This window comes from Micromys minutus, assembly GCF_963924665.1.
Source record: "Micromys minutus genome assembly, chromosome: 11".
NCBI lineage: Eukaryota > Metazoa > Chordata > Mammalia > Rodentia > Muridae > Micromys > Micromys minutus.
This window is the reverse complement of record NC_137980.1, coordinates 11,297,163-11,310,774: the sequence shown is the minus strand read 5'-3', so window position 1 is coordinate 11,310,774 and position 13,612 is coordinate 11,297,163. Positions and strand designations below refer to the sequence as shown.

At 36.2% G+C, this 13,612-nt stretch overlaps 1 protein-coding gene across 2 annotated transcripts in view; it reads right to left on the bottom strand.

The window, feature by feature from the left end:
* Positions 1–13,612, bottom strand: part of EDIL3 (EGF like repeats and discoidin domains 3) — a gene marked incomplete at both ends in the record, with an annotated part of 432,246 nt that overhangs the window by 323,942 nt on the left and 94,692 nt on the right. For both annotated transcript variants that reach the window (XM_080924947.1, XM_080924948.1), the window contains one exon: positions 3,687–3,815. In XM_080924947.1, the coding sequence (XP_080781073.1) occupies positions 3,687–3,815 (129 nt within the window). The remainder of the gene's footprint in view (positions 1–3,686; positions 3,816–13,612) is intronic.

Below are 13,612 nucleotides of genomic sequence, written 5' to 3'. Positions count from 1 at the left end.
CGTTCCCAAGCACTGCTACTTGACCCTACAGAAGGGCATGCTTGTATGAAACATATTAAACCAAATGTAATTAAAATACTGTAGTTTAGCTATCATATATCTAATTATGTGTGTACCTAAGTAGTATAGCAATGAGCCTGGGGATAATTTAATTCCACAAGCAACCAATACTTCAGCACCCATGAAATGCGATGGATTTTTTACACCACTCTTCTGGAAAAATGTTGGATATGGAATTAATAATTAAAAATAGAACAAACTTTAAAAATACTTATCGCATTTATCTTTGATTTATAGTATCCTTTTTCAAGTTGTTCACAAAATAAGTATGTACTACTAAGGAACTGTGAAATTGATACTGGAATTTAAATGATACAAAATTTAATTAGATTTCAAAATTCTTGGTAGAATTACTTATAGATATAATTCTCTTTGATACTATAGACTTTTGGATATATGGTTCTCATATTAAACTCTAAAGTGCTTCTGTATATATCTTCTGATGAAGTAAGAGTGACTGTTTAAGTTTTATTTCTATGGAATAATGTCACACTCCGTAAAACATTGCTGACTTTAAAAGCTTTAAAAGAGAATTGTTTCTAATATGAATTAAACTAACAAACTAAGCAATAATATAAATAAAAAATTTTCAGATATAATTATGCTAGTGTAGTGTAAAATATTAGTAGCATGCAGAAAAACAAAGTACACTTTTTTAAAGAGTTTTGCTTCCCTCATTTCTTTCTCAGCTTGTTTGTCCTTTGAGTAGAGGAAGGCTACTGGTTTGTTTGAGTTAATTTCATATCCAGCCACTTTGCTGGTTATTAGATTTAGGTATTCTGTGTTGGAAGTTTTGGGGTTACTTAAATATACTATCATATAATTTGCACATAGTGATATTTTGACTTCTCTTCCAATTTATATTCCCTTGACCTCCTTTTGTTTTCTAATTGCTATGGTTAGAGCTTCAAGGACTATATTGAATAGGGAGGGAGAAAAGAGACACCCTTGTCTATTCTCTTATTTTGGTGGGATTGTTTATAGTTTTTCTCAATTTAGTTTTATGTTAGTTACTAGTTTCCTGTATATTGCTTTTAAAATGTTAGGTATGGGCTTTGAATTCCTGTTCTTTCCAACACTTTAAACATGAAAGGGTGTTCAATTTTGTCAAGTGCCTTTTCAGCATCTAATGAGATAATCATGTGTTTTCTTTTTTTTAATTTTGCTTATATAGTGGATTATGTTGGCAAGCAAGTGAAAGTTCTGTATGATAAGAAGTGGTATAGCTGGGTCCTCTGGTAGTACTATGTCCAATTTCCTGAGAAACTGCCAGACATGTGTCCAAAGTGGTTGTAAAAGCTTGCAATCCCACCAACAATGGAGGACTGTTCTTTATCTATATTTTTGCCAGCATTTGCTGTCACCTGAGATTTTGATCTTAGCCATTCTGTCTGGTGTGAGATAGAATCTCAGTGTTGTTTTGATTTACATTTCCCTGATGACTCACAACGTTGAACATTACTTTAGGTGCTTCTTAAGCATTCAATATTTCTCAGTTGAGAATTCTTTGCTTATGTCTGTACCCCATTTTTAATAGAGTTATTTGGTTCTCTGGAGTCTAACTTCTTGAGCTCTTTGTATATGCTAGATATTAGCCTTCTAATGGATGTATAATTGGTAAGGATATTTTTCCCAATCTGTTGGTTGCCATTTTGTCCTATTGACATTCTTTTTTTTCTTGCAGAATCATGCAATATCATGATGCTCCATTTTTTTTGATTCTTGATCTTAGAATATATACAATTGGCATTTTGTTAAGGATATGTTTCCCTGTGCCCATGTGTTCAAGGCTCTTCTCCACTTTCACATCTGCTAGTTTTATGTTGAGGTCCTTTATCCACTTGGACTTGTATTTCATACAAAGGAGATAAGAATGGATCAATTTGCATTTTTCTACATGCTGACCTCCAATTGAAGCAGAAGCATTTCCTGAATACTGTCTTTTTTTACTACTGGATGGTTTTAGCTCTTTTGTCCAACATCAAGTGACCATAGGTGTGTAGGCTTATTTTTCAAACTTCAATGTCTTAAAGAAATCTCACTAAAATCAGCGACTAGCCACAGTTGCCCACTCTCTCCCTTCCTATTCAATAGAGTATGCCAAGACATAGCCAGAGCAATTAGACAACAGGAGTTCAAAGGGATTTAAATCGAAAAGGAAGAAATTAAAGTATCACTATGAGCAGGGACACCTCATCTGGAATCAAAGGGAGGAGAGGGCCTTGGTCCTGTGAAGTCTTCATGCCATAATATAGGAGAATGTTAGGGCAGTGGGGTGGGAGTAGGTGGTGGGTGAGCACCCTAGTGGAGGCAGAGGGGAGGGTAGGTGAGATGTTGGGTAGTTCAGAGAGGAAAACAGGAAGGGGGATAACATTTGAAATGTAAATAAAATAACCAACAATTTTTAAAAGTATTCTAAATTCTATAACTTGTGTTCGAGTATAGTAAATAATGATTGTTTTAAAAGCAATTGTTCTATCATTCAGCAAATGGTTATGGGCTTTTACTAAACACAACTTCTAAGTCAGATGTGTCAAATACAATGATAGGTAACACATACTTATCACTGGATACCAAAGCTAATAATTTTCTATTTCCAAGTTCAGTTTTTTTAGCAATTATGATGGCTAACAAAAGTGCATTTAATATTACTGGACTTTATATTTCATAAATACAGACTATTTTGGAGAAGTTTTTGTACTACTATGAAAATCAGTGTTCTCACACCTAATCATAGTGCTGCTTTGACTCAGAGAGAAAGTTTTCACAGCAGTTTACACAGTGTGCTTTTAAAAAGATTTTAAATTCTTGGAGAACTTCATACAATTCATTTTGATCAAATTCCTCCATTAATTCCTTTGAGACCTACTTCTGCCTCTCTCCTGTCCGACGTCTTGTGTTTTCTTTTTAAGTTAACAAGCCATCCAGTGCCGTCTGCGCTGCCCATGTACCTCAGCATGTGGCACTATTCACTGAACTGTGCTCAGCTTCTTAGAAAACCTGAAAATATACCAGCTTCTTATTGGGGAACTGGTTGGAAACTAAGAATATTGTAAAGTCCTATAGCAATGACATTTTTTTACAAATTCAAATGTGTTTGAAAGTAATCTGTGGCACAAATCAATTTTTGCATAGAAGAGTAGTTTGCAAAGGTTTTGAAGAGAATTGCAGTTGGAATACTGCATATTCTTTATAATCTTAAAATGGGGTGCATGTTTATATTCTTAAAAGACAAATAATTTAGATTTATGAAATACTAGTACATGTTATCAATTCATTTGAAAGACCTATTAAATTTACAGTAGTGATTTTCCTTAGTCAGCATTAGAATTATCTCCTTTCTTTACTAAAATATATATATATATTTTTTCATTTACATCAAAGGCTCAGGGGATTCATTGCTTTCAACTATTTTGGCCAAATATAATGCCAATAATTAAACTAGGAACTAGGATGTATTTAAGGATAGCATCAATAAAAATATAATGAAAAGACAACCAAAAACAATAAAATTGGTACTAATACAAGTTCAACACAATCTTAGAAAAATCTTCAGCACACAAGAATCACATCTGAACACCATTAACAAAATGATGACTGCGGAGATGCTTAAATCTTGCACTTACCAACCTCCACAACACTAGAGCAGTTTGGGTCTGTGAAGCCGTCTGGACAGTCACAGGTAAAAGAATCATCAGCCAATCCTGACAGACAGATGCCACCATTTTCACAGGGATTGGGGTTGCAAATGTCACCTGAGGAACAGAGTAAAAGTTTCTTTTCTTAGTATCTGTCTTAGGATTAAAATACCACATCACTTGGTTTGCAGGCTGACTACTAAAAGTCAGGTGTAGCTGGGTTTCTTTAGCTATTCAATAAATGTTCTCTTTACAGATATATGTTTCTCATTGTAACTTTTGGGGTACCCTCCCTCATCTGCAGGGGTACATCTCCCAATGCTTAGAGCCTGGAATTGACATGTGTACTCACATTAGATAGAAGATGTTAATAGCCTAGAAGGTAATAAAGGACTAAAAATTTCTATTATTATTTTCCAACTCACTGAACCTGAATGTGTTCAGGCCAATGCCCTGTTTGAATTCTTAAACCGAGAGATGCATTGAAGATCCAAGGAGAAACTTCAACCAAGTGTGTTGCACCAAAGCAGACACAGTAGCTATTGTGGTTCTGTCTCTGACATTGCACAGATCAAATTTTATACTCTAAAAATGGATATAGGAGGCTAGAAAAATGGCCATGATTGTTTAATTGAGAATGGCAGTTGGTGAAGTTGTCACCTGTAGTTACTTGTAAGACAGAAAGTTCAGGTGATAACATTTTGAATTAGGAGCAATGAGGTTTCCACACAGACCATTACAGTCAATTGCCTCACTATCTGCACATGACAAGGTACCAGAAAGAGACATGTCAAAGAGATCTGAAGTCACATTTGGAGCATGAAAGGCCCTCTTCGAAAATCAAAGTGATAAAAGAAAATATCCTGAGAATTGTACCTGCCTAAGCTACATGCCCAAAGTGGCAACACTGATTCAATGTGAAAGCAATAATAGCTTTTATGTAAACTCCAGAGTAGAGAAGCATGAGTTATTATACAAAGAGGTGTTGAGTTCGATTCATTGGACCATGTCCTAAACTTCATCAATAACCCCAGTGCTTCTAAGAGCCTTATCAGTTAAGATGCTGCCTCTGAGGCCAAAAAAGAATGCGGAAGAAAAGAAAAAAGGTAGTGGGGAAGGTGTGAAGAAAGTGGGACGTTGAGGATGAGGCTCATACCAGAGGAATCCCTCTCACCATCAACTTTAACATCATGTGGACCACAGTTTTATCCTGTCTCCTTGCTGTACTAACAGAAATATGTAGGAAAGAACATGCCTCTGGTGTGAACAAAGCTTCACAGAAGAAAGATGAGCAACACTCATCCTCAATCCAAAGAGTACTTAGGGTGAACAGTCATTCAAACAGTTTTGCAGTGCCCATCATAATACCACATATTTCGAGTACTATCCCAAAAGGAAGCGTGACTTCCACGGGCAGCACATGTCCAAAGGGGCAAAACAATCTGAAGACATTTATATCATCTTATTTGTACTGACAGAAAGCAGTGTCTGGGAGAGAGAGACAGAGCGTGAGCGATATTCTAGGGGCTTACAGTTACATATTTGCTTAAAACCAGAAAATCTCATCCTGACATGCTTTTTTTTTCTGGCAGCTGAGGCCTATCCAGCACATGCGCACCGGTCTCCTTTTGTAGTACTGATTTTGGTGGACAGATAGAATCAGAACTACATAAGGCTGGCTAGCAGTTATTGATCTTTGACTTTCCAGGAACTTTGAAGTTTTTCTTAAGAAACAATTATTGGAGTCTGGTGAGTTGGCACTGGGAATGAAGTTCTTGCACATGTGAAGAACTAAGGTTGAATACCAGCATCTATGTCAAAACTGTCCTAGACTTTATCCAGTGCTTCTCAGATTGGAGGGAAATCCAGAAAATCACTATGCACATGGGTGTCCCTAAGAAGAAATTTTGCCTCAAATAAGATTGAAGGTGAGGGACATACCAGAGGATATCCGCTCACTAGCACATGACTATTATACGACTATTATGACACATATGCACCTACACGCACATGTATATCATATGAAATGAAACCTTACTTGGAACCTATACTGCTCTTTCCAGATGATAGTATTAAATATATTATATATATATTTTATCAGATGTGTACTAGTTATTTAATCTTTCTGTGGTTGCAATGAGAAAGATCTACTTACTTCTTGTCACATGCATAGAAACTAGTAGTTATTTAGCAGACCTTTGCTGTTTTTATTTCTCTTGCTCAATCCTTGTTCTTTTTTGATTATGCTTAACTTTCTAGGGGTTACTATTTCTGTGATGAAACTTGGTAAGCAACTTTGGGAGGAAAGTGTTCATTTGGCTCACATTTCCATACTACTTTTCATCATTGAAGAAACACAAAGCTCATCAGAACAGAGGACAGGAACTCAAACATATCAGGAAGATGACATAGGAGCTTACGTAGAGGCTATGGAGAGATGCTTCAAAATGACTTGCCTCTTGTGACCTGCTTAACCTGTTTTCTTATAGAGCTATAAGTGATAGCCCAGCTTGAATACAGCCTCGTCATTTGGAGACATATTTTTCAATTGTGACTCCCTCCTTTCTGATGAGTATAGATTGTGTCAACCCTGACATATAATTTGACAACACATGCCTACTAATTCCTAAGGAACTAAAGTTTGTAAACATCTTTAAGTGACAGGAAATTTTATGTATTTAATGAACACAATATGATAGTATAAGAACTCAATTAGATTAATGGTAAAACATGTGCATATTTATCAAATTTTAGATCTACTACATTCCCCCTTTTATAAATACAGTATTTTTGCACTCTTGTTTTTTGTTTTTTGTTTTGTTTTTTTTGGATACTCTGATTTTAGCTTATGTACTTGCAAAATGTCAGACAATTGCTCAACCACTGAGCTGCACTCTCAAACCTAAGATTATAACATATTGTGAAATTTTTCTCTAATTTGTATCTTACCACATTAATACTTGTACAACATCATTTAAAGAGGTAGAAATGATATAAAAACTTTAACATGCAATTAGTCAAAATGGCATTGGAACAAAATGGAGATTGGTTTCAAGAAATTTTAGTTGGTTTTTAGAGTTCATAACAGTATGACTAAATAGTTTTAAAAGAATGTGTAATACACCTGACTTTAAAGGATGTATTGTATCTGAGAAGTTTACAAATCATCTAAAATAAAAATGTTTGATAATAAGGCAGGTATTGAATTGGAGGGCTCTTCTTTTCATATGAATTACTAAATGTCAGTGAGTATTTAAGGGCAGAGATAGTTCAGGATGAGGAAGATGAAAGATTCTTCAGCTCATAAGTAAATATTAGAGTGGACAAAGAAAGATTCTTTTGAAAAACTATAAAAACTGTTATGTAATTGTCAGTATAAATGCAACATTTGTACTAAGTGAAATCTAATATGTCAAAGTCTGCCAGAGATTTTTAAAAAGTCCCCAAGTATTAGGTGGGTAATCTGAGCAAAATGTGAAATTCTGGCTTTTTACAAAGCACAGACAACAGAAAACAACAACAAACAGAAAGAAGGAAGGAAGGTAGGAAGGAAGGAAGGAAGGAAGGAAGGAAGGAAGGAAGGAAGGAAGGAAGGAAGACAGGCAGGCAGGCAAGGAGGAAGGGAGGGAAGAAGAGAGGGGTGAGAGGAAGGAAGGAAACAAGAAAAAGAAGAAAAGAAGGAAGGAAGGAAGGAAGGAAGACAGGCAGGCAGGCAAGGAGGGAGGGAGGGAAGAAGAGAGCGGTGAGAGGAAGGAAGGAAACAAGAAAAAGAAGAAAAGAAGGAAGAAAAGAAAGAAACCAATAGGATGTTAGTCTGTTTTGTGCCAGACCCAACTATGATAGCATTCTTGTTGTAACTGTGTTGACCAAGACATAAATACTAAAAGGAAGTTAAAAGTAACAAATTTTGCTAGCTGAGATATACTTTTGTGGTAGAGCATGTGTCTGACAGGCTGAAGGTCATGTACTCAATACCTAAAACCAGGAGAAGAAAAATATGATAAAAATGTTGACTAAGAAATAATGACTGCATACTAAGTAATCATTTTGATAAAATTACAAACATAAAAAATTGTAATACCCAATACTATTGCTGATGCAAAGAAGTGCTTTCTGACACGAACCTGGCACAACTGTTTCATGAGAGGTTCTAACATCTCCTGACCACTACAGATGCAGATACTCATAGGCAACCATCAGACTGATTCCAGGTACCACAATGGAAGTGATAGAGGAAGGACTGGAGGAGCTGAAAGTGATTTCAACTCTATTGGAAGAACAATATTTACTAACAGAGCAACCAGAGCTCCCAGAGAATAAACCATCAACCAAAGAGTAGACATTGAGGTATCCATGGCTCCAGATACATATTAGTGGAGGATGGCCATATCTGATATTAATGGGAGGGGAGAAGGTTGGTTTTATGGAGACTTGATGCCCCATCATAGGGGGATGCTAGAGTGGTGAGGTGGGTGGAAGAGCACCCTCAGAGAGGCAAAATGGAGGGGAGATGTGATGGGGCTTTGTGGAGAGGTGAGCAGGAATGGAGATGTCATTTGAAATATAAACAAATAAAATGATCAATTAAAAAATGTAAAGCCTAGGAATGATGGGCTGACGGAAAACTAAAAGCAAAGAAAGCCTTTCTTTTGCAATATATATATCTTATACCTGTGGAGAAATAGATTGAGGACAAAGAGGACAGAAGTAGGAATAACCAGGAATGGTCACTGTCTAATGCAGACACAACAATGTTTTCTGGAAGACAGTAGGCAGCCCAAGAGCTAAATCCACTCTGGCAGAATCCCTCCCATGCAGGAACAACCAGGAACTGGTGATTTCACTATCAGTAGTTATGGTTTGTAAGCAATTTGGTCAAAGTCCAAGGGGAGCATCCCACAGTTTCTGCAGAGAAGGATGTAAGCTCATAGCAGTGTAAAAGCACGTTGTTCCATGAAATTATATTCGAAAGTAAATCCCCATTGGCACAATAGCATTCCTTCTTGAAATACCCTGCTTTGCTGTCATGTCCATCAAACCCAACACCTTATCCTGCTATTTTCTGTATGTTCCTGTTATCAAGATAATGGTGTAGGCGTGAGTTCACATTTTTAAGAGAAAATCAATGTCCCGGATCAATTTCATGTCCAATTCACGTGTCTGTCAAAACTCTTGATTCTCTGTAGTTCAAATTAATGCAGGGAAATAAACTTCATGAATAGGGAAAAATCCTACTTCATGCCTAATAAGTCCTTGGAGTTCAAATAAATTATTGTTGTCTATTTATTTGTCCCCTTGATTGATAAATCTTAAAGTTATGATGGCAATTGGCACAATAAGGCAGGCTTGATAAAGAAAAGAAAACAATAGAGATTACACAACCCTTTACTTCCTTGTCAGCCAGTCCTCTGCTGTGGTTCTGCATGTTGCAGCCTATGCCATGTGACACCTTCACATTTCTGGGCAAGCATTGCTCACCTGCTTTAGATTAGGACAGATGTGTTTAATTTTACTCTAACTATGTTTTATAGTTCCATCTGCAGTTTATGGGAGACTTAGGCAAATTAAGCTGGTGCTGGTTTGCCTTTTGGCAATGGAAAGCAGTAATTATTTTTCCCAAGGGCAGGAACTCTTTGCAGGCAAAGTTTAACTTAGTATTTGCTCGCATTTTTTCCCACCCATTCTGAAAGCACTGGAATAGTCGGTTTCAGCTTTTGCTTTATTTTTCCCAGAGACCCTGCCTGTTGTTAGCTACTTCATACTTAAGGTGATACATAGAATATCATATTCGGTGTCATTTTTCCACTCATGAGCCACAGTCCCTGAACCTCTGGAGTAATTTTCAGGGACTGTAGTTATCACCGCTTAGTGTATAGAACACTGCAAAACAAATAAGTAATGACAAGCCAACAAAGACCCAAAATTCTGTATATTTTAATGCCGTTTTTCATGACATTGGTATTCACAAATGTAATACTTCTAATTCATATAAAAAAGAATATTATGGCAATATGGTTGAACTGGCTTAAGAGATGGTTAATTTATTTCATTGGCATTTAAGCTCTCCAGTGGTTTAATATACTACATTTTCTTGATGATATTGTGTCTTTCTTCAGGTTACATACTAGAGGACCAGTGACTCATTCCTCATAGATGCATTTGCTAGACACCACACTGAGATACCAAAGTGCATCAGAAATGAAATACATAATGTTCCCGTACTGTTTGAGTAAATACTATAGAGGAAATGGATAATGAGAGCCTCACAAAGAAAAAAAAGGTGCAATTACTGTAAAAACAAAGCCAGTAGGAAAATCTACCTGATACGGAATGATGAAAATATAATTAATTGTTAAACGTAGTCAAGTAAGGTGGTTATTTTAGCTGAAAATGTAGCAATAGCAAAAGAGAAGAAAGACTGTACTTTTCAGAAAAATACCACAAGTGATAACTCTCAGGATAGGCACAGAAGAGATGAAGGCAAACCAGTAAAAAAATATAAGTTTATACACTTCGCAGTAATTGATAGCCATTTAACATTTGATATCACGACATATTTCATAGAAACCTATATATAATTTGAAAGACTACATTCGTATTCCTCCATGAACAGGACAATAAAATATAGTGCTTTTGTTTTATATATATATATATATATATATATATATATATATATATATATACCATCTAAAATAATGTTGGTATTTAAAGGTGATGCCATGCATTTATGTATTAATATTACTTTATTAATGTATTTGCATCATGATACTAATGTTATTTTACGTTTCAGAATAGTATAAATACATTAGACATTTATATAAAAGAATAAAGGAGTCCTTGTTTTATCTTTCCTACTAGATGTGCTAAGAAACACTAGTCTATTCTCTCAATGTAACTTCCAGGCTCTCTCCATCTTGACAAGCACACTTGTACACAGACGTAAAACTGGAAATCAGAAACTAAGATGTTACCCAGCATCATACTTAGTGAATATGACTTATGACTTGATCACTTCCATGTCTCTGCATGGTAATCGTGCAGGGTGTCACAACTCGAATTTAATTGTGGGAAATCAAAACACAGGGAGTGCTTGAATTGCTGTTCCACAACACAGCAATGTGGGGCTGTACATTGCTGTGCGGTCTTCAATTTACTGCTCTCCCATTGAACATGGCAGCTCTAATGCTACTTCATTAAGGAACTGAAAGAAATCAAAATATTTGCTTTCCATTGCACACGTCAGAATTTCCCATTGCACACATCAGAATTTCGAAACAGCTATAAATTAAGTACATTGAATAACTAGCCAAATCTAGTACACAAATGAGCAATAACTAATTAAAATGAGATTACGCTTATGAGAATTTGCATACTCGAACTGGCAAACCTTATAGAAAATGCTAGCACTCTTTTGATATATTTCCCATGAAACCGTGGAACAATATATGTCTACTCTTAAACTGACCAGTTCATTTTTTAAGTTGTTGCCCTTTGAGAAATTAAGTTAAATTTTACTAAAGAGTACATCCCTTGTTGAGATGACCATATAACAGGGAAAAGCTACTCAACCAAGCATAAATGGGTAGTACACATTGGACTTTGTTAACAAATGAAGAAGAAAAGTGAAGAAAAAGAAAGAACACATATATTTCAGTAGGTAGGGGACAGGGAATCCGGGGGAAGTTGGGGGAGAGACTAAATTTAATCAAATCACATTGTGTAACATTCTCCAAGAAACAATACAAAAGAAAGCCTTAAAATAGTGATCTGGTCCTGTGCTTTGCTAATTTAAAAATAATGTATAGGCTCTTCAAAACATCTAAGACTAGAAATACTTTTCAGCATGCCCAAACAGCTTCAGTTCCCATCTCCAGAACCTGAATAGTGACTGCAAAGCTTCTACTTCTCCAAGTTGTTCTCTGACCTCTTCCTGCCCACCACAGAACAAGCAAGTGAGTACATCTGCAGGTCAGTACACAAGGCATATACACAGACAAAACCAACATGCGATTAAAAACAAATTCTAGACAATGTTCTATACCATGAGCAACTAAAATAGAAGGAAGACCTACTTAAAATAGAAAGGAATATCCCTAGGTATATGCAGGAATAAGAGGAAGTGTCATTTCACTGACAAACATTTAACACCCTTATCATGAGAGGATACCCAATTATGTACCTCAGTGACATCATTGTGCAAAATTAGGAAACTGGCATTTTCTCTCAAATATACGATCAAAGGAAACCTTAGACACAGAAGCACTTAAGCCTACGCTGATGTTAATCTAAAGCACTATGCTCCAATGCAATCCAAAGGTTTTCCCTGTTATATTAGATCACTTCTTCTTCAAATTGTTGTGAAATACTAATAGCCTAAAGGACTGAAATTATCTAGAAGAAAATCAATGACTGTTGTTTGTTAACTATTTAAAATTGGATCTGATTGCATGAAGTTTCAGTCAATGATTCCTGTGTAAGTAGGTAGAAATATGTTTTCAGACTCCAACAAAGAGAATCCTTGATATATCTTGTGTTTTAAAGCACTCAAGAGAGTCTCCTAAAATAACAGAAGCTAGAATTGTTAGAACTGAATGGAACATTAAAGATGATCTAGCCCAGTGGCTCTCAAACTTTACTGTGTTTTGGAAACACAGGGGAACTCCTCAAATGCCTGGTGCCTACTCCAATTAAGGCAGTGATGCTTGGAATGGGATCCAAGCTTCAACATTTCTAAAGCTTATACAAGTGTCTCACTACATTGACGAGGACAAAAGAAAGGCAGAACATAACAAGGAAAATATTAGAAAGGAAGAAGAAGGGGAGAAAGGCCATAAAAACAGAAATTAGGCAGGATAACAGTAGAAGATGCTTCACTTCTAAGTTTTTTTGGTTTATGGCCTATTAGTGAGGAATTAAACCCTTGCCAGTAAGTTATAAACCAAAATAAAACATATGCTGTAAAATGACTATAGAGCAACTATAATTTAATATTAGCATGTACTGAATTTGTGTAAGCAAAAGAGATACGATTCTTGTTGCAACCAGATAATTTTTTATTTGACAATAAAGTAAAATTACAAAGTATTTTTGATTTCTAACTCTGTAGTTATTCAACCAATGCTGTGGCCCTTTGGTTCTACATGTCTGTTAGCTTCTTTGAAAAAATGACCACATCCATTGCATAAGTTTGAGCAAACGTTCTTGCCATTAGAAATGTCTATAATAAAATCTGTCTAAATCACAGAAAAGTCAGTGAGAGTTGGAATTGATTCTACAGCGGAGGAACCTGGAACTACTTTGGTGCTGACAAAAAAAAAAAAAACTCTTTAGGCAGAGACGAGGTTACAGATAATAATAGCAAAGGACAAATCAGAGGAGTAGGAGGAGAGGGGGAAAGGCTTTCAGAGCACATGCAGGGCTGTTTTACTTGAGGAGGGAGGTAACATAACGAGAAGTTTGGGCTGGATGTCCATATGTTTGTAGATGCTGTGACATAAATTGAAAGATCCCATCTGGTGTTTTCCTGAGGTTGGCTGCTAAAAATGTTAAGTTTGGAAAAAGAAGATACCATTTACCTGCAGTGATTGGAGAACCATTTCCTGGACAATCAGGGAAAACCTGAGCAAGGGGAAGCAAGAATTTCCTCCTGAATTGAGAGACAGCGGCTGATACCAGCATGAGCCTGCTGTACATGTGGATAGGGGTGATCAGCTGGAGGGTGTATACGCCCCAGATAGCCACAGCTAGGCTTGTGTCTTCACCATACATGTGAAGCAGGGCTCATGGAGATTAGGATGCTCATCAGACCCAGGCAGCTTTATTGAAAGATACTACATCAGCTATCCTGAACAATAGTATACTTTTAGATTACCTATCTAACAATTGTATCAGCATCACAGTCCACTGTATTTTTC